Genomic DNA, 23,900 nt, shown 5'->3' on the forward strand with positions numbered 1-23,900 from the left:
GGGTTTTATTTAAAATTATAGCAGTAAATTTTACTTAAACATTGTTAGTGCAAATTGTTACGAGGATTTTATTAAGTAAATTTTACATGTTCTTTTTTTCAGTGCAGTTTTCCATTTAGTATCTTTGCTAATGAATAATTATTTACTTTTTTCAGAAAAAGACACAATTTACTTTTATTCAGACTTTGATGCTGAGAGCATTTAATACCTGTATTACAGATTTGATATCATTCATAATACTAAATAACAGGTCAAAGGTCATTTAACAGGAAATCACCATCTAAATCTTTCTAAAGATTTCTTTATAAAGCAGGTAAACTGTAAATGTATTTTGAGACTGATTATGTAACAAATGATTTCAGCCTTCATGCAATAACAAGTATTTCTTGTACAAAAAGATTTTCATTTTGTGCTGTTTCATAATAATCCATGTCTGATGTTGAGAAGAGCTGATGTTGAGTCTCATATCAGTGTGTGTGAGTGTCGTTGTCTCTTTCTCTGCTGGAGTTTGTGTTCATTTGAGTGTGACGGAAGTTTTTGTACGACGCTTTCACTAGAATGAAACACTCTGGAGGACTTTTGGTGGAGGAACTAAACTGACGATTGGTAAGTCTCTTTAATTCTATCTTTAAAATGTATTGTTTTATTTTTTAGATGATTTAAGCAACAAGATTTAAAAAAAAAAAAAAAACTCATCTTAAAGTGAAAAAATATTGCTAAATAATTAAGGTGATTTTAACTGTTTTATCATTTGTTAAAACTTGTCTGCTATATTTCAAATGCATATTTATGCTGTGTTATTTCATGACATTCAGATTATTTTCTATTTCAAGGTATATTTCATATAGTTTTTAAAATTAGTTTCATTTTAAATTAGTAATTTCAAATGTTATTATTCCTCATTTATTTTTAATATATATTGTAGAGTGCAATATTTTCTGGCATATTCAATTACATCTGAAAACACATAATTTTCCCACAATTATTGGTAAATTTAACAATTAAGAGATTTTGAAATGCATGACACAAAATGTTTAACGAGACAGACAAAATAATCCTAGTAGTTTTGTTGCCGTCACTGTCAGACAAAGTGAATTAATATTTATTAATATTTATGATTGTTAGTTTTCAAAATAAAATATTTACATTTCTTTTCCAAATACATAAATTATCAATTCGTATGTCAACAATTTTACTGAGATTAAATTGTTCCTCATTCATGAAGGCTTGAATTATTTTAAGATTTACCATATATCTTGTCTGCTTTAGAGAACTGATTTTTATAAAGTAGTACATGATACATTTAATAGTAGTGAAAACTGATTTAACTAAGAATGTTTTTAAACTTAATTCATGATATTTGTGTTATATGAATGACAGCAGTGATGTGGAATTACAGTAAAGATGAACTGATTGTGATTTTGACTGCATTATCACGTCTGCTCCAGTGAAGATTGTAGCTGCAGATGTGAATAATTGAGTTTTGTGTGTGTTTGTGTGTTTCAGCTGGTCCCACAGTGAAGCCCTCCGTGTCTCTGCTGCCGCCCTCTTCTCTGCAGATCTCTGGAGACTCAGCCGCACTGCTCTGCCTGCTCAGCTCTTACTCTCCACAGGGGGCGCAGGTGAGCTGGACGCTGGACGGGTCAGAGGTCACCGAGGGGGTTCAGACCAGCGCAGAGAGCGAGCGGGACGGACGCTACAGCCGCAGCAGCGTCCTGAGCCTCAGCAAAGCACGCTGGGAAGGTGCAGATCGCTTCGTCTGCAGAGTAAAACACAACGGAGCTGATCAAGAGGCCTCGTTCCTCAAGAGCTCCTGCTGATGTTTCTCCAGTGAAGAGCAGCAGGATTCACAGCAGTCACGTGATTTACAGCTCAATACTGAAACAGTCTTTCAATGTGCTGCCATTGATGTTCATTCAATAAAGCTTCTGAACGCCTTACATTTGTGTTCGACTGCATCATTGATCAGTGTGTCGAGTTTGAGCTGCTGTTGATGATTGTAATAGTTGAGAACAGCTGCATTTAGCAGTAAATGTGAACTGAAGCTCTTGGGGTTTGAACATGGTCACTGGAGACGGAGCTGCTCTATTCTGAGATGATCAGAATCACTAAAGCTGCCAATGCAAATCTGATTTTCACCTCAAACTCACAGTTTCACTGTTTGATTGGTTCAGCGCTCTGAACTGGAACAGTTTCACTTCTGCTCATGGAGTGATGAGACAGTTATGAAGTTTGAGTGTTAGTTTCATAAGACAAGTTTATCATAATTGAAGAAGAAGAAGAATCTACAAAAACAAAATGCAAAAACTACATTATTGTAGTTCTATATTATAGTATCTATATTTTTTTATTTGACATCAATTTGGCTCAGAATCAGAGCCTATTTGAATGATACACATCTGTCACAGGACAGATCACAGTCTAATAGAGCTGATTTCACACCTAACTCAGTTTTGAGCACATGTGTAGTTCCTGTGTTTGGTCTCTGTGTGTCAGTAGTGAGTGATAGTGTTTGAGCAGCTGCAGAATCAGTTCAGTCACTGTGACTCTGACTGACGGAGGTTTTTGTACGACTCTTTATCACTGTGTGAACACACCACCACTGTGGTAACTCTGACAGTAATAATGTCCAGCATCTTCAGTCTGGACTCCACTGATGGTCATAGTGAAATCTCTTGCAGATGAACTTGTGCCACTGAATCTAGATGGAGTTCCACTGTAACGCTCTGTTTCTTGATATATGAGGAGTTTAGGAACTTCTCCAGGTTTTTGTAAGTACCAGCTTAAATAGTAAGTATATGAAGTAGTTATAAATGCAAACCCTCCTGCAACATAGTGAACATCACTGCTGGTTTTACAGTTGATTTTGACTGTTTCTCCTGGTTGAGCTGCTGTCATTGAGGGACTCTGAGTGACGGTGATCTGTCCTCTACACTCTGAAACACACAACAAGAAGAAAATCAACTCAAAACTTTGACAATATACTTGAAGAAATGAATTCATATCAAACTTGTGCTCCACAAACCATGAGCAAATGCTGTGAGAGTCCAGATGAAGATGATGATGAAGGTCATGTTGATGAAGATTGTTGTGTGTGTCAGTGATGAAGTGTTAAACTCACAGCACTATAAACACTCTCAGAGCACTGAAGCATCTGATCAATATGCAAATTAGCTCATCCTGTTTTTGAATGAGCATTTGTCATTAAGATGCTGCTTTTATGTAAAAAAAATAGACATGTTGCCATATATGTTACCTACAAGGTGATATATAATTTTCACATACATACATTCCCTGGGTAGATATAAAATTCCCATATTTGTTTATGCACATATTTTAATAATATCTATATGGTGATTTTATATGGTCTTGTATGTAGTAGCTATATGAACAATATTTTATTTATATATAAAACTTTTTTAAAACATACAAAAAATTTGGCATGTTTATATACGTTTTTGTAATAGTTATTTTAAATACTATCTTTTATATTTATATAATATTAAAATTTATTGATGGGTTTTGGGATGGATATACATGTACATGATATACATGTCCATTGTTTTACATATACATAAACACAAATTTGAATGGGTTGGATATACATGTTAATATACAAAACTGTTTCAGTTTCTAATACAAGTTTCATATGTTTTTACTTCATATGACAATATACTTAATATATGGAAGTTTAATATATGAGCATATATAACTTTTTTGTATGGTTGACCCCAAATGTTTCAACAGTAGTGTACAGTAACTGAGGTCGACCATATATATATATATATATATATATATATATATATATATATATATATAAACATGTTGCCATATATGTTATCTATAAGGTGATATATAATTTTCACATACATACATTTCCTGGCTAGATAAAATCACCATATTAAAATTTGTTTATGTACATATTTTAGTAATATTTATATGATAATTTTAAATCGTTCTGTATGTAGTAACTATACTACATATCAACAATATTTTATTTATATATAAAACTTTACTAAAAAACATACAAGAAGCTTTTATATGTATATTTATAAATCTATCTTTTATATTTCTTTATATAATATTAACAATTATTGATGGGTTTAGGATGGATATAAATGTACATGATATACATGTCCATTGTTTTACATATACATAAATTTGAATGGGTTGGATATACATGTTAAATACATGAAATTGTTTCAATTTGTAACATAAGTTTCAAATATGTTTCTTTTTACTTCATATGACAGTGTACTTAATATATGGAAGTTTAATATATGTGCATATATTACATTTGTGTATGGTTGACCCCAAATGTTTCATCAGTAGTGGACAGTAACTGAGATCGACCACTGTTTTTACAATTGATGGGAGAAACTGGGACACACAATATGGTGGTTTTGTTTTAGTATCATAAATCAGCAGCGCCACCATCTGGTCTTTAAGTGAATCATTTACTGGACCAACCTGAAAAAGACAGTTTGAAAAGGCATGAAACAACAATTATGGTATCATTCATGTGAGATTTTATTGCTATAAACCAGGGGTGGTGAACTCCGGTCCTGGAGAGCCGCAGCCCTGCAGAGTTCAGCTCCAACCCTAATTAAAACTCACCTGCCTGTTGCTTTCTAGTAACCCTTCAGACCTTGATTAGCTTGTTCAGCTGCGTTTGATTAGGGTTGAAGCAAAACTAAGCAGGGCTGCGGCTCTCCAGGACCGACGTTCGCCACCCCTGCTATAAACTGAATTTTTAGTTTCTATTACTGAACTGATGTATACTTATTCATTACAGGAGCTGTAGCTGTGTGACTGAAAACAAAGTAAGACGGCTGCTGAGCTCCAATCTCTATCATGTGACGGATCTAGAAGAGCACATTGAATCAAATCAAAACCTCAAAGTGCAGATTCAACCAGTCCAGTTTCCAGCATTACTCGTCTCCTACAGAGAGTAAGAACATGAGGAGACAAAAGAGGGAGAAAAACAACAGTTATTTCAGATCCTCCTTTGAGCAGCTGCAGAATCAGTTCAGTCACTGTGACTCTGACTGACGGAGGTTTTTGTACGACTCTTTATTACTGTGTGAACACACCATTACCACTGCTGTGGTAACTCTGACAGTAATAATGTCCAGCATCTTCAGTCTGGACTCCACTGATGGTCAGAGTGAAATCACTGTTAGATCCACTGCCACTGAATCTAGATGGAGTTCCTGATTGGAGAGTGTTTGTTAAATAAATCAGGAGTTTAGGAGCTTCTCTAGGTTTCTTTTGGTACCAGCTTAAGTAATAACGTGGTGCACTATATAAAGTCACATCTGTGCTGGTTTTACAGTTGATTTTGACTGTTTCTCCTGGTTGAGCTGCTGTCATTGAGGGACTCTGAGTGACGGTGATCTGTCCTCTACACTCTGAAACACACAACAAGAAGAAAATCAACTCAAAACTTTGTCTATATACTTAAAGAAATGAATTCATATCAAACTTGTGCTCCACAAACCTTGAGCAAACGCTGTGAGAGTCCAGATGAAGATGATGATGAAGGTCATGTTGATGAAGATTGTTGTGTGTGTCAGTGATGAAGTGTTAAACTCACAGCACTATAAACACTCTCAGAGCACTGAAGCATCTGATCAATATGCAAATGAACTGATCCTGTATTTAAATGAGCATTTGTTATTAAGATGCTACTTTATATATAAAAAAATAAATAAATAAATAAAAACATGTTGCCATATATGTTACCTACAAGGTGATATATAATTTTCACATACATACATTCCCTGGGTAGATATAAAATTCCCATATTAATATTTGTTTATGTACATATTTTAATAATATCTATATGATGATTTTTATACGGTATTGTATGTATGTAGTAACTATACTACATGCAAAATAATATTTTATTCATATATAAAAGTTTTTTTAAAACATAAAAAATGTTTATGTATGTTTTTGTAATAGTTATTTTAAATGCATGTCTATCTTTTATATTTCCTTATATAATATCAACATTTACAGATGAGTTTTAGGATGAATATACATGTCCATTGTTTCACAAATTTGAATGGGTGGATATACATGTTAATACATTAAATTGTTCCAATTTGTAATATAAGTTTTTTTATATCTTTTTACTTCATATGACAATGTACTTAATATATGGAAGTTTAATATATGTGCATATATTACATTTGTGTATGTTTGACCCCAAATGTTTCAACAGTAGTGTACAGTAACTGAGATCGACCACTGGTTTTATAAGTGATGGGAGAAACTGGGACACACAATATGGTGGTTTTAGTATTGTAAATCAGCAGCGCTACCATCTGGCCTTTAAGTGAATCATTTGCTGGACCGACCTGAAAGAGACAGTTTGAAAAGGCATGAAACAATGATTACGTTGTTTTTATTGCTATAAATCGAACTTTTAGTTTCTATTACTGAACTGAAGTTTATTAATTCATTACAGGAGCTGTAGTTGCATGACTAAAAACAAAGTAAGATGACTGCTGAACTCCAATCTCCAACATGTGATGGATCTAGAAGAGCACAATGAATCAAATCAAAATCTCAAAGTGCAGATTCAACCAGTCCAGTTTCCAGCATTACTCGTCTCCCTACAGAGAGTAAGAACATCAGGAGACAAAAGAGGGAGAAAATCAACAGAGTTATTTCAGATCCTCCTTTGAGCAGCTGCAGAATCAGTTCAGTCACTGTGACTCTGACTGACGGAGGTTTTTGTACGACTCTTTATCACTGTGTGAACACATAATCACCCGCACAGCCACCATAAGAATTTGTTCTGCAATGAAAACTCTGACAGTAATAATGTCCAGCATCTTCAGTCTGGACTCCACTGATGGTCAGAGTGAAATCACTGTTAGATCCACTGCCACTGAATCTAGATGGAGTTCCTGACTGGAGGCTGCTTGCATAATAAATCAGGAGTTTAGGAGCTTCTCCAGGTTTCTGTAAGTACCAGGATAAACGATCACCACCATACACATCTCTGCTGGTTCTACAGTTGATTTTGACTGTTTCTCCTGGTTGAGCTGCTGTCATTGAGGGACTCTGAGTGACGGTGATCTGTCCTCTACACTCTGAAACACACAACAAGAAGAAAATCAACTCAAAACTTTGACAATATACTTGAAGAAATGAATTCATATCAAACTTGTGCTCCACAAACCTTGAGCAAACGCTGTGAGAGTCCAGATGAAGATGATGATGAAGGTCATGTTGATGAAGATTGTTGTGTGTGTCAGTGATGAAGTGTTAAACTCACAGCACTATAAACACTCTCAGAGCACTGAAGCATCTGATCAATATGCAAACACACTCCAGATCATTTACCTGAAGACAGAGAAACACAATTTTGCCATTTCATTTATTCAGTATTTTTGCTAATAAATTTCCATTTACCATTTTCAGAAACAGACATTTATAATTTATGTCATGTTATTTTGGACCAAGCTTCTCCCTCCAAACGCTGTTTGATGTTTTATTCAGATTCTGATGCTGAGAGCATTTAATATCTGATGTGCAGATTTTATATCCTCCATGATACTGTATAATAGGTCAAAGGTCATCCAATAGGGAATCACCATCTAATTCCTGCTAAAGGTTTCATTATAAAGAAAAGTAAATAGAATTAGCAGAGTTTGAATTTGAAAATGCATGCGATTAATGTTTTTTGAGAGTGATTATGAAACAAATGATTTCAGCCTTTATGCAATAACACTTTTAATTTAAAAAAATTTTTGTGCTGTTTTTTATAATAATCCATGATGTTGAGTCTCATATCAGTGTGTGTGAGTGTCGTTGTCTCTTTCTCTGATGGAGTTTGTTCATTTGAGTGTGACGGAGGTTTTTGTACGACGCTTTCACTAGAATGAAGCACTGTGGTACACTTTTGGTGGAGGAACTGAACTGACGATCAGAAGTAAGTCTTTTTAAATTATCTACTAAAAATGTGTGATGTGTGATGTGTGTGTTTTTTTTTAAATGAGGTTTAAGGTTATTAAAGAACATTTGGTCAGAATACTGTTAATTTACTACAAAATATATTATTTAAAAGCTTACATTTCACATTTTATTTATTGTAAATTTTTATTCAGTTTTATTTATTGATCAATTAATTTTCTCTTCTATGTTATGAATGCGTCATATTTGGTGATATTCCATGTTTTCTTGATTTCAAGACATTCATACCTAATGTTTTACATTAGTAATTTCACACCTAATGCATGCTGACGTTTTATTGTATTTTAATGAATTGCAGTGTTGTTTAATATTTTCAGTTATTTCTTAATATATTTAATTTTGTGCATTTTGGACACAAAGTTGGATAATATAGACAAAATAAATGAAGTTGGAAAAGAAGTTCAATTGATAAACATGATAAAATACAAAATATTATATTGAAATCATAAATTAAATTTGTTTCCTAAATCTTACAAGAAACATCATAATAAAAGTTTTAACATTTTGCTTAATTGTCAATACATTTTCAGTAATGTTTGCTTTAGAGAACTAATTTATATTTATGCATATGTGACCCTGGACCACAAAAGCAGTCATAAGTAGTACAGGTATATCTGTAACAATAGCCAAAAATACATTGTATAGCTGGGTCAAAATGATCTATTTTACTTTTATGCCAAAATTATTAAGTAAAGATATTAAGTTAAGATCATGTTCCATTAAGATACTTTGTAAATTTCCTACCATAAATATAACAAAAAATTTTTAATTTTTAATATTCATTGCTAAGAACTTAATTTGGACAACTTTAAAGGTGATTTTCTCAACATTTTGATTTTTTTGCATGCTCGGATTCCAGGTTTTCATCAATGGAAATCTTGTTTATTTCGCTTTCAGATTATGTATAAATCTTAGTTTCAGAAATTTTACCCATATGACTGGTTTTGTGCTCCAGGGTGACATATCTCTTATACTTGTAAATAATTAAGTTTTGTGTGTGTTTGTGTGTTTCAGCTGGTCCCGCAGTGAAGCCCTCCGTGTCTCTGCTGCCGCCCTCTTCTCTGCAGATCTCTGGAGACTCAGCCGCACTGCTCTGCCTGCTCAGCTCTTACTCTCCACAGGGGGCGCAGGTGAGCTGGACACTGGACGGGTCAGAGGTCACCGAGGGGGTTCAGACCAGTGCAGAGAGCGAGCGGGATGGACGCTACAGCCGCAGCAGCGTCCTGAGCCTCAGCAAAGCACGCTGGGAAGGTGCAGATCGCTTCATCTGCAGAGTAAAACACAACGGAGCTGATCAAGAGGCCTCGTTCCTCAAGAGCTCCTGCTGATGTTTCTCCAGTGAAGAGCAGCAGGATTCACAGCAGTCACGTGATTTACAGCTCAATACTGAAACAGTCTTTCAATGTGCTGCCATTGATGTTCATTCAATAAAGCTTCTGAACGCCTTACATTTGTGTTCGACTGCATCATTGATCAGTGTGTCGTTCCTTCACTAAAGTTTGAGCTGCTGTTGATGATTGTAATAGTTGAGAACAGCTGCATTTAGCAGTAAATGTGAACTGAAGCTCTTGGGGTTTGAACATGGTCACTGGAGACGGAGCTGCTCTATTCTGAGACCATCAGAATCACTAAAGCTGCCAATGCAAATCTGATTTTCACCTCAAACTCACAGTTTCACTGTTTGATTGGTTCAACGCTCTGAACTGGAACAGTTTCACTTCTGCTCATGGAGTGATGAGACAGTTATGGAGTTTGAGTGTTAGTTTCATAAGGCAAGTTTATCATGATTATAGTAGAATCTACAAAAACAAAACAAAAAATACATCACTAGAACTATGACAAAAAGTGTGTTTTTGTTTGATTTGACATAAACTTGTCTCAGAATCAGAGCCTATTTGAATGATACACATCTGTCACAGGACAGATCACAGTCTAATAGAGCTGATTTCACTCATATCTCAGTTTTGAGCACATGTGTAGTTCCTGTGTTTGGTCTCTGTGTGTCAGTAGTGAGTGATAGTGTTTGAGCAGCTGCAGAATCAGTTCAGTCACTGTGACTCTGACTGACAGAGGTTTTTGTACGACTCTTTATCACTGTGTGAACACATCTTTACTGTTAATATAGTGGTAACTCTGACAGTAATAATGTCCAGCATTTTCAGTCTGGACTCCACTGATGGTCAGAGTGAAATCACTGTTAGATCCACTGCCACTGAATCTAGATGGAGTTCCTGACTGGAGAGTGTTTGCTAAATAAATCAGGAGTTTAGGAGCTTCTCCAGGTTTCTGTAAGTACCAACTTAAGTAATAACGTGGTGCACTATATAAAGCCACATCTCTGCTGGTTCTACAGTTGATTTTGACTGTTTCTCCTGGTTGAGCTGCTGTCATTGAGGGACTCTGAGTGACGGTGATCTGTCCTCTACACTCTGAAACACACAACAAGAAGAAAATCAACTCAAAACTTTGACAATATACTTGAAGAAATGAATTCATATCAAACTTGTGCTCCACAAACCTTGAGCAAACGCTGTGAGAGTCCAGATGAAGATGATGATGAAGGTCATGTTGATGAAGATTGTTGTGTGTGTCAGTGATGAAGTGTTAAACTCACAGCACTATAAACACTCTCAGAGCACTGAAGCATCTGATCAATATGCAAATCTGATCCTGTATTTAAATGAGCATTTTGTATTGTCTACTTTTATGTAAAAAATATAAACATGTTGCCATATATGTTACCTATAAGGTGACATATAATTTCCAAATACATACATTTCCTGGGTAGATATAAAATCCCTATATTAAAATGTGTTTATGCACATATTTAAATATTATCTATATGATGATTTTCATATGGTCTTGTATACACTTGACATATACTGTCAACAATACTGATATATATATAAACTTTTTTTTAAAACATCCAAAAATTCTGCATGTTTATATATGTTTTTGTAATAGTTATTTTAAATGCATGTCTATTTTTTGTATTTCCTTATAATATCAACATTTATTGGTGGGTTTTAGGATGGATATACATGTCCATTGTTTCACAAATTTGAATGGGTTGGATATACATATTAGAAATTGTTTCAATTTGTAATATAAGTTTCATATATGTTTTACTTCATATGACAAGATAATTCATATATTGAAATTTAATATATGTGTATATATTGTATTACATTTGTGTATGGTTGACCCCAAATGTTTCAACAGTAGTGTACAGTAACTGAGATCGACCACTGGTTTTACAATCGAAGGGAGAAACTGGGACACACAATATGGTGATTTTGTTTTAGTATCTTAAATCATCAGCGCCACCATCTGGTCTGTAAGTGAATCATTTACTGGACCGACCTGAAAGAGACAGTTTGAAAAGGCATGAAACAGTGTTTACGTTACATGTGAAGAGTATGCATTGTGCAAATGTTCATAAGACTGTAAGCGTAAATTAAATGGACTACTTGCACAACTACTTTCGCGTTCTACTTGTTAGGGCTCGGGAGGTTCCGGTTAGCGTTCAGCGCACCTACATACAGACAGTTTCTCATGAGGACGCAGATTATCACTACATTTTAGGGCTGGCATTTCTTTACAATTAATCATATTCTCTGCGTTAAAATGAATCATATTCAACCTGCTGAAAGGTTACTAGAAATATATTTCCCTTCGGTATGTGCATTCTGAATAATAAATAAATACATTTCCCCACTTATCTGCCGCATTCTCATGGACAGCATTTTTCTTTTACTGATCATAATTCATACCTGATGAATTTGTTGTTATATGGTTTAACTTCAATTGCATTTTTTGCTTTTATTTGTAGTAGAACCATGGCTAATTTGTTTGTGTGCCTTGGTGCTCTTATTCCGAGTCCATATACTGCTTATTTCATTGTTTCAAATGGCTGAATGAATGTGCGGTAACTGCCTTATTTAACGATGTTAAACCTTAAAATAATTGTAACAGTAACACGCTGACAGTGCGACGATTGAATACTCATATTTTGGCATTAGACTACATACAGTGAAATGATGACAGAATATGACACAGAATAGTGACTAACATATTTAATACAGATACATAAAGGTTCATTATGATCTTATTCATCAGATTTCACAAACTGCAGCGTCGCGATTAGGTCACTATAGACCAATTATCTGTTTGTAAACATTCGGGATACGGCACAAAATAATTGGATTTAAAAAGAGTATAGATTATATTGATTAGATGCCATTTTCAAAATGTTATTCGCATATCATAACAGCTTGTCACCCAGCGATAAACACTGTTATTCAACGAAATTGACGTTAGATAGTGGAATAGTCTTACAGACCCGAAACCAGGATGATGTTTTTATGTGCGGTTCAAGTGACAGTCTATGGAGCCATGGAATAAAAGAATAAAAAAATTAAATTTTATTTTATATTTCAAAATCCTGACTTTATTTTCGCAATTCTGAGATTATATCCCACAAATCTAGAGGAAAAACAACTCGTCATTCTCTCTTTTCCCCCTCGGCTTAAATCCCAAACTTCTGGTTTTTCCCCTCTCAGAAATAACAAAGTCATTAGTTTTGTTAAATTGAGTTATAAAGTCCGAATTAGGAGATATAAACTTTCATTTGTGAGGAAAAAAGTCCGAATTGTGAGATAAAATAATAATAAAAAATGTTCTGTAAAATGTTAATAGTAATAGGTTTAAATAATATGTCATGCTGTAACTGTAGGGCTGATACAGTACATCCCCTATGAACAGCATATGTGAATATTATGTAGACCTATTGTTTAATCAAATTTATGCTTTAAAAGTACAGTAATCATAGCAGTTTTCATCCATAGTGTCAGTTTAAATGTCTGCGTGAGCTTCAAATGCCGTCTTTGACTACAGTATTGTATAAAAAATTATTAGCATTCCGATTTTGACATCAAAAGGCACAAAAATATTTTTTTTTCTCTTATTCCATGGAGTTTACCCGTTTACCTCCATTCGCTACCAGTGTTTTTCTGCAACCTCTGTGCGCGCGCAGCTGCAAGTGACGTCACTGACGTCTACTCGAAATTGGTCTATAGAGCACTGACACCCTGTGGTGAACAATTATGTATGATTACCAGTCACTGCTTTCTCAGATCGGTTTATGTTGCATTAAAACTTCACGTTCCGTTGAGTTTGGAAAATTCTATACGCAATAATTATCAGAATATGTTTTCTCCCGTCTCCGAAAATTTGCGAATTGGAAATCATCCCGCGAAATCTCATTTTAATAGGCGTTTAAGTCAACTACATGATTACAGCGCATTGAAAATGTACATAACCGGAAATAACTGAGCCTTACGATTTCAAAACGGCCCAGCTGGCATTTTAACGTGGAGTCAGCGTTGAATCAACGTCAGGTGTCAGTGTTGACCGTTGGATTTTGTTTAGATTTGTTTAGAAAGCGCTTTTATCACGACTCAACGTTTAATTCAGAGTTGATCTTTCAATGTTGTATCATTATTCGTGTATCAACACTTTTTCAACAGTTAATTGATCAGCATTGTTTGGATGTTGGAACGTTATTTTTCTACTGATATATTTCAACAAAATGTTTAAAAGTCATGGTTGTAAAAATAATGTTGATTTGACATACTCAAATTTTATTTATATTTCTATGTTGAATCCATAGTTAGTTAACAACACCATTTCAACCATTTGGTATTCAACGTTGTTTTGACGTTGAATGAATGTTTTTTCATAAACTGACATTATTTCAACCACATTTAAACGTTTAAGGTCGGTCGAATGCCAGCTGGGATAGTATGCACTGTAAAAAATCCAACTTGCGAAAATTTTGAATAACTTAAATCTGTTAGTTAACTGGACATTAAAACTCAAAAAAGTTGACTTAATAAGCGGAAATAAGTTGGTTCAAAAATTGTCAGACCAACTTAATTTGAACTGTTGACTGGACATGCACATGCAAGTTTACAAGCACACCCCAGCTGGCATTCGACCGACCTTAAACGTTTAAATGTGGTTGAAATAATGTCAGTTTATGAAAAAACATTCATTCAACGTCAAAACAACGTTGAATACCAAATGGTTGAAATGGTGTTGTTAACTAACTATGGATTCAACATAGAAATATAAATAAAATTTGAGTTGTACGTCAAATCAACATTATTTTTACAACCATGACTTTTAAACATTTTGTTGAAATATATCAGTAGAAAAATAACGTTCCAACATCCAAACAATGCTGATCAATTAACTGTTGAAAAAGTGTTGATGCACGAATAATGATACAACATTGAAAGATCAACTCTGAATTAAACGTTGAGTCGTGATAAAAGCGCTTTCTAAACAAATCTAAACAAAATCCAATGGTTATCCAACACTGACACCTGACGTTGATTCAACGCTGACTCCACGTTAAAATGCCAGCTGGGATTTTATTTTGAATTAAGGAATTATTATATTAATTATTATAGAAATTAATACAATATTAAATGATTATATTATGCGATGCTGTCTATGTGATTGTTGTCTGTGCGCGATGCATCGAAAGAAGTATATCATTAATAAATATTACCCAAAGTACATCAAATAAAATAGGCCTACAAGATATTTTTATCCAACCTTCTATTTACTGATCGTTATTTTCAGTATTATTATTATTATCATTATTAGCCTATTATTTTATTTTCGTTTATGTTCCATCTCTTTACTTAATGTTCTGTATGTAAATACTGTAAATGCTCGACATATGTTATATGACTGGGATTTCTACTGGAATGCAGTTTAAAGGTTAAATTATATTTTATTTTGTTTCGTCTAATTATAGTGTTTCACTGAGGAATAAATCATTTACGTAGTTTAATTTGTAAATGAAAACACTCATTTATCGTCACACACGGGCATAAATATAATCATAAAGTCAAAACTTTATTGGCATAATTGTCAAGCATTAATAAAATTTGCCCTAACCAGTTATTAAAATAATAATAGCCTAACCATAATAATAATAATAGGCTAATAATAGATTATAAGTGACTTATAAGTGGCTATATTTTTATATTTATTGTGTATCGCTTTGCCTAACCTATATGCTAGTATTTGCTATATACAGACAACAGTTTTGAGCACATGTAGTTCCTGTGTTTGGTCTCTGTGTGTCAGTAGTGAGTGATAGTGTTTGAGCAGCTGCAGAATCAGTTCAGTCACTGTGACTCTGACTGACAGACGTTTTTGTACGACTCTTTATCACTGTGTGAACACATAGTTACTGTTGATGTAATGTCTACTCTGACAGTAATAATGTCCAGCATCTTCAGTCTGGACTCCACTGATGGTCAGAGTGAAATCTGTTCCCTCAGATTCTCCATTCCCACTGAATCGACTGAAACTCTCATCATAGAGATCATTTACCCCATAAATGATGAGTTTAGGAGTTTCTCCAGGTTTCTGCTGATACCAAGCTAAACCCCAGCTATATATCCCAGCATCAGTTTTACACTGTATAGTGGCGTCTCGTCCTTCAGAAACAGTCACAACTTCAGGTTGAGTCACAGTGATTCCTCTGGATGCTGCTGACAACAACATTATATGTGTTTCATCAGATTAAATCAACATTAAAGAGTCAAAAATGAGCATCTTTCACTGCTGTTACCTGAAATAAAAGCTGTCAGAATCCAGATGAAGCTGCTGAAGAGATTCATTGTGTTTGTTGGTTTTGTACCGTGGTAAACAGCAGTGTGTTATAAAGTGTTTGAGTCTGAACGCTATAAACACTCGGAGCGCTGAAGCATGTGCTGATGCAAAGTGACTCTCTGTGGAAAAACCATTCAGGAGGAAAACAGACATGAAAATGCACATGCAGATGAAAACTGAGCCTTTAAATGTGTTTCAGTCTCATGATCCAATGGTGTGTGTTTTCACTTCTTTTAGAAATCTGGAAATCTTTTCTTTTTCATTCTGTGTGAGTCTCTGGTTCAGACTACAGGTTTTCTGATGATTCAGTGACAGAGTTGAATCATTCAGAGAAACAAGTTTGTCACTGTGAACTTCATGAGAGGGCAAAGGTCATCAAAACTAATTAAAAACAATGATTTAGAAAACCCAAATTAAGATGTGTAAAGAAAATGTGATCAATACAGAGTCTGATTATATTATCTATTTTTTTTATTTAATTCCTAGTTTTCATGCATCAAGAGACATTTAGAGATGATGAGGTGTTTTTATAAAAGTCAATTTAGTTCAATAATCCATGTCTGATGTTGAGAAGAGCTGATGTTGAGTCTCATATCAGTGTGTGTGAGTGTCGTTGTCTCTTTCTCTGCTGGAGTTTGTGTTCATTTGAGTGTGACGGAGGTTTTTGTACGACGCTTTCACTAGAATAAAGCACTGTGGTACACTTTTGGTGGAGGAACTAAACTGACGATCGGTAAGTCTCTTTAATCATAAATAAAATTCAATAAGATTCTTTAATCATCAATAAAATGTATTGTTTTATTTTTTTTTTTAAGCAACAACATTTAAAATGATAAAATGTTAAAGTGAAAAAAATATGAAGTGCCATATATTTAAGGTGAATTTAACAGTTTCATAATTTATTTAAACTTGTCTGCTATTTTTCAAATACATATTGATATTTAGTGTTATTTCATGACATTCATATTTTTTCCATTTCAAAGGCATTTTTCATATTTTTTTAAAAAAAATGTTTTTATTTTACATTGGTAATTTCAGATGTTATTATTCCTAACATTTCATTGATTTTTAATATATAGAGAATATTTTCTGACATATTCAATTACATCTGAAAATACATAATTTTTTTACAAAATTGGTAAATTTAACAATTAAGAGTTTTTAAAATGCATGACACAAATGTTTAACGATACGGACAAAATAATTAAATTTTTGTAGTCGTCATTATCCGACAAAGAGAATAAAATTAATAATTCATGATTTGAACTTAAAAATAAAAAATGTTTGTTTGATTTGTCATAAACTTGGCTCAGAATCAGAGCCTATTTAACTAATACACATCAGTCACAGGACAGATCACAGTCTAATAGAACTGATTTCACTCCTAACTGAGTTTTGAGCACATGTGTAGTTCCTGTGTTTGGTCTCTGTGTGTCAGTAGTGAGTGATAGTGTTTGAGCAGCTGCAGAATCAGTTCAGTCACTGTGACTCTGACTGACGGAGGTTTTTGTACGACTCTTTATCACTGTGTGAACACATAATCACCCACACAACTATTTCGAGAATTTGTTCTGCAGTGGAAACTCTGACAGTAATAATGTCCAGCATCTTCAGTCTGGACTCCACTGATGGTCAAAGTGAAATCACTGTTAGATCCACTGCCACTGAATCTAGATGGAGTTCCTGACTGGAGGCGGTTTGCATAATAAATCAGGAGTTTAGGAGCTTCTCCAGGTTTCTGTAAGTACCAGCTGAAATAGTATGTCCCATACCAACTGTATACATCTCTGCTGGTTCTACAGTTGATTTTGACTGTTTCTCCTGGTTGAGCTGCTGTCATTGAGGGACTCTGAGTGACGGTGATCTGTCCTCTACACTCTGAAACACACAACAAGAAGAAAATCAACTCAAAACTTTGACAATATACTTGAAGAAATAAATTCATATCAAACTTGTGCTCCACAAACCTTGAGCAAATGCTGTGAGAGTCCAGATGAAGATGATGATGAAGGTCATGTTGATGAAGATTGTTGTGTGTGTCAGTGATGAAGTGTTAAACTCACAGCACTATAAACACTCTCAGAGCACTGAAGCATCTGATCAATATGCAAACACACTCCAGATCATTTACCTGAAGACAGTCACTCATTAACAGACACAAAATACAATTACTGAAATGAGAAAATATCTTTTCATAATATTATATCTTCTAATTGCCAATGTGATATAAATTATATCAGATCATTCACTTCTGAATAAATCTTCAAGACCGACTTTAGTATATTATCCTGATTGTCTCCTGTGAGACTTTGGAAATATTTTGACTGTAGCTGAATAGAAACATGACTGTTAATTCCTAAATTTTATGCCAAATTCATGGTTGTTCCTGCAGGTTTTTAACAGACATGAGGATCATCACACACGTGTCTCTGTCAATCACTGAATCAACTGAGTTTGATTGTGAGTCTCAACACACATGATATAAAACGTTCACTTTATAAATCTGTACAAAATAAATGTAACTCTTTACTTAAAGCTTTTATGTATATTGCATTATAAAAGTAGTTTAAATTCAGTTATAATTAATTACGACAAGAAATAATGTAATAAAATGCACATATTGAATAATTATAATGCATTATACAGTTTAATAAGCCTTTATAATGCATGATACATAAAGGCTTTCAGTAAAGTGTTACCATGAATTTAAATAAATATGGTGATATGCATATTTTATTTAATTTTTTTGATGGTGAACAGCACCTGTTGGGTAATCTGATCTTTAATTTTCACATTAATTTTTGTGTCAGTGTTAATTCTTTCATTCACTGATCTATAAACTTATACTTCTTCTGAGACTAAAATTATCAACTCTAACTCCTCCTAGAGCTTTAACTCTACAAACTCCAAACTCAGCCCAGATCTTCAAACTGATCTAAAGTTAGTTGCTATATCTTTTCTAACTGATCGGACTTACGGTTTTCCTAAAAATGGCGATTAAATTTGGGAAAAATCCCATAGACTTACATTGACGGAATGTTCAAATGAGCCAACACTTTTCAAATTCCAACTGTCAAAATCCCCAGAATCCTTTGAGCCTCAATCAAACTTCCCTTCTATGTACTGTATTTCTAATCCATTTAAACTCATTCAAACTCATCTATCTATCTATCTATCTATCTATGCTATGCTATCTATCTATCTATCTATGAAACTTGCTAATCTCAGCTATCTATCATGCTAGAAACATGCTAGCAACTTTGCTAATTATGCTAAAAACATGCTAGCAACTTGCTGATCATGCTAGAAACATGCTAGCAACTTTGCTAATTATGCTAAAACATGCTAAACATGTTCATGCTAACTTGCTAATCATGCTAGAAACATGTTAGAAACATGCTAGCAACTTGCTAATCATGCTAAAAACATGCTAGCAACTTGCTGATCATGCTAGAAACATGCTAGCAACTTGCTGATCATGCTAGAAACATGCTAGCAACTTTGCTAATCATGCTAGAAACATGCTAGCAACTTGCTGATCATGCTAAAAACATGCTAATCATGCTAAAACATGCTGCTAGCAACATGCTAATCATGCTAGAAACATGCTAGCAACTTGCTGATCATGCTAAAACATGCTAGCTAGCAACTTTGCTAATCATGCTAGAAACATGCTAGCAACTTGCTAATCATGCTAAAAATGCATGCTAGCTAATCATGCTAAAACATGCTAGCAACATGCTAATCATGCTAGAATGCTGCTAAATGCTATCATGCTAAAACATGCTAGCAACTTGCTAATCATGCTAGAAACATGCTAGCAACTTTGCTAATCATGCTAAAACATGCTAGCAACTTGCTAATCATGCTAGAAACATGCTAGCAACATGCTAATCATCATGCTAGAAACATGCTAGCAACTTGCTATCATGCTAAAAACATGCTAGCAACTGCTAGAAATCATGCTTAGAAACATGCTAGCAAAACATGCTGCTCATGCTAAAAACATGCTAGCAACTTGCTAATCATCATGCTAGAAACATGCTAGCATGCTGCTAATCATGCTAAAACATGCTAAAACATGCTAATCATGCTAAAATCATGCTTGCTAGCATCATGCTAAAATGCTAAAACATGCTAGCATGCTTAATCATGCTAAAAACATGCTAGCAACTTTGCTAATCATGCTAGAAACATGCTAGCGACTTGCTAATCATGCTAAAAACATGCTAGCGACTTGCTAATCATGCTAGAAACATGCTAGCGACTTACTAATCATGCTAAAAACATGCTAGCAACTTTGCTAATCATGCTAAAAACATGCTAGCAACTTGCTAATCATGCTAAAAACATGCTAGCAACTTTGCTAATCATGCTAAAAACATGCTAGCAACATGCTAATCATGTTAAAAACATGCTAGCAACATGCTAATCATGCTAAAAACATGCATGCTTGCTAATCATGCTAAAAACATGCTAGCTAATCATGCTAAAAACATGCTATGCTAATCATGCTAAAAACATGCTAGCAACTAGCTAATCATGCTAAAAACATGCTAGCAACTTGCTAATCATGCTAAAAACATGCTAGCAACTTTGCTAATCATGCTAGAAACATGTTAGCAACATGCTAGTAACTTGCTAATTGTGCTAGCAACATGTTAACCATGCTAGAAACAGACAAGCAACATGCTAGTAACTTGTTAATGTTAAAAAAAATGCTAACAACATGCTAGTAACTTGCTAAAAATGTTAGAATCATACTAACAACATGTTAATTATCTATCTATCTATCTATCTATCTATCTGACAGACTGAGTTCAGACTTTAAAACTTCAAACTATTTCAGACTGAAAACCATCCAAACTTAAAACTTTTTAAAACTTCTTAAACTTTTTAAACTTGTTTAACTTTTTTAACTTTGCAAACTTTTCAAACTCTCTAAAACTTTCTGCTCCGGCTTTCTCAAGCCAACTTAAAGTTTGTTTGTCTTGACGAACTTTTTTTATCTAGTTATTATTATTCTTCTGAGACTAAAATTATCAACTCTAACTCGTCCTAGAGCTTTAACTCTACAAACTCCAAACTCAGCCCAGATCTTCAAACTGATCTGAAGTTAGTTGCTATATCTTTTCTAACTGATCGGACTTACGGTTTTCCTAAAAATGCCGACTAAAACTGGGAAAAATCCCATAGACTTACATTGACGGAATGTTCAAATGAGCCAGCACTTTTCAAATTTCAACTGTCAAAATCCCCAGAATCCTTTGAGCCTCAATCAAACTTCCCTTCTATGTACTGCATTTCTAATCCATTTAAACTCATTCAAACTCATCTATCTATCTATCTATCTATCTATCTATCTATCTATCTATCTATCTATCTATCTATCTATCTATCTATCTATATCTATCTATCTATCTATCTATCTAACTATCTATCTATCTATCTATCTAACTATCTATCTAATCATGCTAATCATGCTAGAAACATGCTAACTACATGCTAATCATGCTAGAAACATGCTAAAAACTTTGCTAATCATGCTAGAAACATGCTAGCGACATGCTAATCATGTTAGAAACATGCTAGCAACTTGCTAGTCATGCTAGAAACATGCTAGCGACATCATGCTAATCATGCTAAAACATGCTAGCGACATGCTAATCATCATGCTAGAAACATGCTAGCGACATGCTAATCATGCTAGAAACATGCTAGAAACAACTTTGCTAATCATGCTAGAAACATGCTAGCGACATGCTAATCATGTTAGAAACATGCTAGCGACATGCTAGTCATGCTAGAAACATGCTAGCTACATGCTAATATGCTAGAAACATGCTAGCGACATGCTAATCATGTTAAAAACATGCTAGTGACATGCTAGTCATGCTAGAAACATGCTAGCAACTGTGCTAATCATGCTAGAAACATGCTAACGACATGCTAATCATGTTAAAAACATGCTAGCGACATGCTAGTCATGCTAGAAACATGCTAGCAACTTGCTAATCATGCTAGAAACATGCTAGCGACATGCTAATCATGCTAGAAACATGCTAGCGACATGCTAATCATGCTAGAAACATGCTAGCAACATGCTAATCATGCTAGAAACATGCTAACAACATGCTAATCATGCTAGAAACATGCTAGCGACATGCTAATCATGCTAGAAACATGCTAACGACATGCTAGTCATGCTAGAAACATGCTAGTGACATGTTAATTATGCTAGAAACATGCTAGCAACTTTGCTAATCATGCTAGAAACATGCTAGCGACATGCTAATTATGCTAGAAAAAGGCTAGCAACTTTCTAATCATGCTAGAAAACATGTTAAAAATGCTAAATCATGCTAGAAACATGCTAGAAACATGCTAACAACATGCTAGAATGCTAGAAACATGCTAGCAACTTTGCTAATCATGGTAGAAACATGCTAGCAACTTTGCTAATCATGCTAGAAACATGCTAGCAACTTGTTAATAATGCTAGAGACATGCTAGCAACTTTGCTAATCATGCTAGCAACTAGCAACCGCATAGCAACACCTCATGCTAGCAACCACGCTAGCAACCACCCAGAGTACCCTAGCAACCGCATAGCAACACCACCCTAGCAACCACCCTGGTTACCATAGCAACCACCCTAGCAACCACCCCAAGTACCTTAGCAACCGGCCTAGCAACCACCCCGAGTACACTAGCAACCACATAGCAACACCCTAGCAACCACCCAGTTACCCTAGCAACAGCATAGCAACACCCTAGCAACCACCCTGGATGGACCTGGAGCCCTGGATACCCTAGCAACGGCATAGCAACACCTTAGCAACCACCCTGGGTACCTTAGCAACTGGCCTGGCAACCACCCTGAGTACCCTAGCAACCGCATAGCAACACCCTAGCAACCACCCCTGTTACCCTAGCAACGGCATAGCAACACCTTAGCAACCACCCTGGGTACCCTAGCAACCACCCCAGTTACCCTAGCAACCGCAAAGCAACACCCTAGCAACCACCCTGGATACCCTAGCAATGGCATAGCAACACCCTAGCAACCACCCTGTTACCTTAACAACGGCATAGCAACACCCTAGCAACCACCTTGGGTACCCTAGCAACCGCCCTAGCAACCACCCTGGTTACCATAACAACTGCATAGCAACACCCTAGCAACCACCCTGGATACCCTAGCAACATCTTAGCAACCACTCTGGGTACCTTAGTAACCAGCCTAGCAACCACCCCGAGTGCCCTAGCAACCTCCCCGAGTACCCTAGCAACCGCATAGCAACACCCTAGCAACCACCCCTGTTATCATGTTAATAAAATGGTAAACATGTTAGCAACATGCTAGTAAAATGCTAATCATGCTAGAATCATTCTAGTAACTTGCTAATTATGTTATCTATCTATCTATCTTTCATCTAACCATTGCTATTTATCTATCTATCATCTGACATTACTTTCTATTTATCTATCTATCTATCTATCTATCATCTAACCATTACTATCTATCTATCTATCTATCTATCTGATCTGCATTCAAACTTTCTAACTTCAAACTATCTCATCTGAAAACCATCCAAACTTAAAACTTTTAAAAACTTCATAAACTTTTTAAACATTTCAAACTATCTATCTATCTAACTATCTAAACTTTCTGACTGGCATTCAAACTTTAAAACTTCAACTTTTTTATCTATTTACTGTTGATGACTGAAAACAGCATCTTCAAACTCCACTGAAAAATCTTTTAAAATTCCCACTGAATCGACTGAAACTTTTTAAATCTTTTACCAGATAAATGATGAAGGAGTTTCTCCAGGTTTTGCTGAAACTAAACCATAGCCATATATTCCAGCATCAGTTTTACACTGTATTCAGAAACAGTCACAACTTCAGGTTGAGTCACAGTGATTCCTCTGGATGCTGCTGACAACAACATTATATGTGTTTCATCAGATTAAATCAACATTAAAGAGTCAAAAATGAGCATCTTTAACTTCTTTTACCTGAAATAAAAGCTGTCAGAATCCAGATGAAGCTGCTGAAGAGATTCATTGTGTTTGTTGGTTTTGTACCGTGGTAAACGATCCCGGTTACTTGACTGTAACCGTGTTCCCTGAGAAAGCGGAACGAGATGCTGCGCTGCTCAGCGCATTGGGAACGTCTTTAGTCGTGACCAGCTGTGAATAATGTGTATA

General features: G+C 34.9%; 1 long non-coding RNA gene and 5 gene segments (V, D, J or C); 1 reads left to right on the forward strand and 5 right to left on the reverse strand.

Moving 5' to 3' along the window:
• Positions 1-479: 479 nt before the first annotated feature.
• On the forward strand, positions 480-1,940 carry LOC127162202 (uncharacterized). The gene is made up of 2 exons (XR_007827275.1): positions 480-606; positions 1,507-1,940. It is a non-coding gene; the product is annotated as an uncharacterized LOC127162202 (long non-coding RNA).
• A 3,136-nt stretch (positions 1,941-5,076) lies between these two features.
• On the reverse strand, positions 5,077-5,608 carry LOC127162198 (immunoglobulin kappa variable 4-1-like). The segment is given in 2 exon segments: positions 5,077-5,411; positions 5,501-5,608. Coding segments are annotated over 2 exon segments (384 nt in total).
• Positions 5,609-6,744: 1,136 nt separating this feature from the next.
• On the reverse strand, positions 6,745-7,358 carry LOC127162199 (Ig kappa chain V region K29-213-like). The segment is given in 2 exon segments: positions 6,745-7,106; positions 7,196-7,358. Coding segments are annotated over 2 exon segments (396 nt in total).
• Positions 7,359-10,065: 2,707 nt separating this feature from the next.
• Positions 10,066-10,611, reverse strand: LOC127162200 (immunoglobulin kappa variable 1-8-like). The segment is given in 2 exon segments: positions 10,066-10,418; positions 10,508-10,611. Coding segments are annotated over 2 exon segments (387 nt in total).
• Positions 10,612-15,222: 4,611 nt separating this feature from the next.
• On the reverse strand, positions 15,223-15,823 carry LOC127162201 (Ig kappa chain V region 3381-like). The segment is given in 2 exon segments: positions 15,223-15,560; positions 15,644-15,823. Coding segments are annotated over 2 exon segments (372 nt in total).
• A 1,273-nt stretch (positions 15,824-17,096) lies between these two features.
• Positions 17,097-17,839, reverse strand: LOC127162197 (Ig kappa chain V-III region TEPC 124-like). The segment is given in 2 exon segments: positions 17,097-17,562; positions 17,652-17,839. Coding segments are annotated over 2 exon segments (405 nt in total).
• Positions 17,840-23,900: the final 6,061 nt, after the last annotated feature.

The sequence above is a fragment of the Labeo rohita genome, unplaced genomic scaffold (assembly GCF_022985175.1).
Source record: "Labeo rohita strain BAU-BD-2019 unplaced genomic scaffold, IGBB_LRoh.1.0 scaffold_857, whole genome shotgun sequence".
Classification (NCBI taxonomy): Eukaryota; Metazoa; Chordata; class Actinopteri; order Cypriniformes; family Cyprinidae; genus Labeo; species Labeo rohita.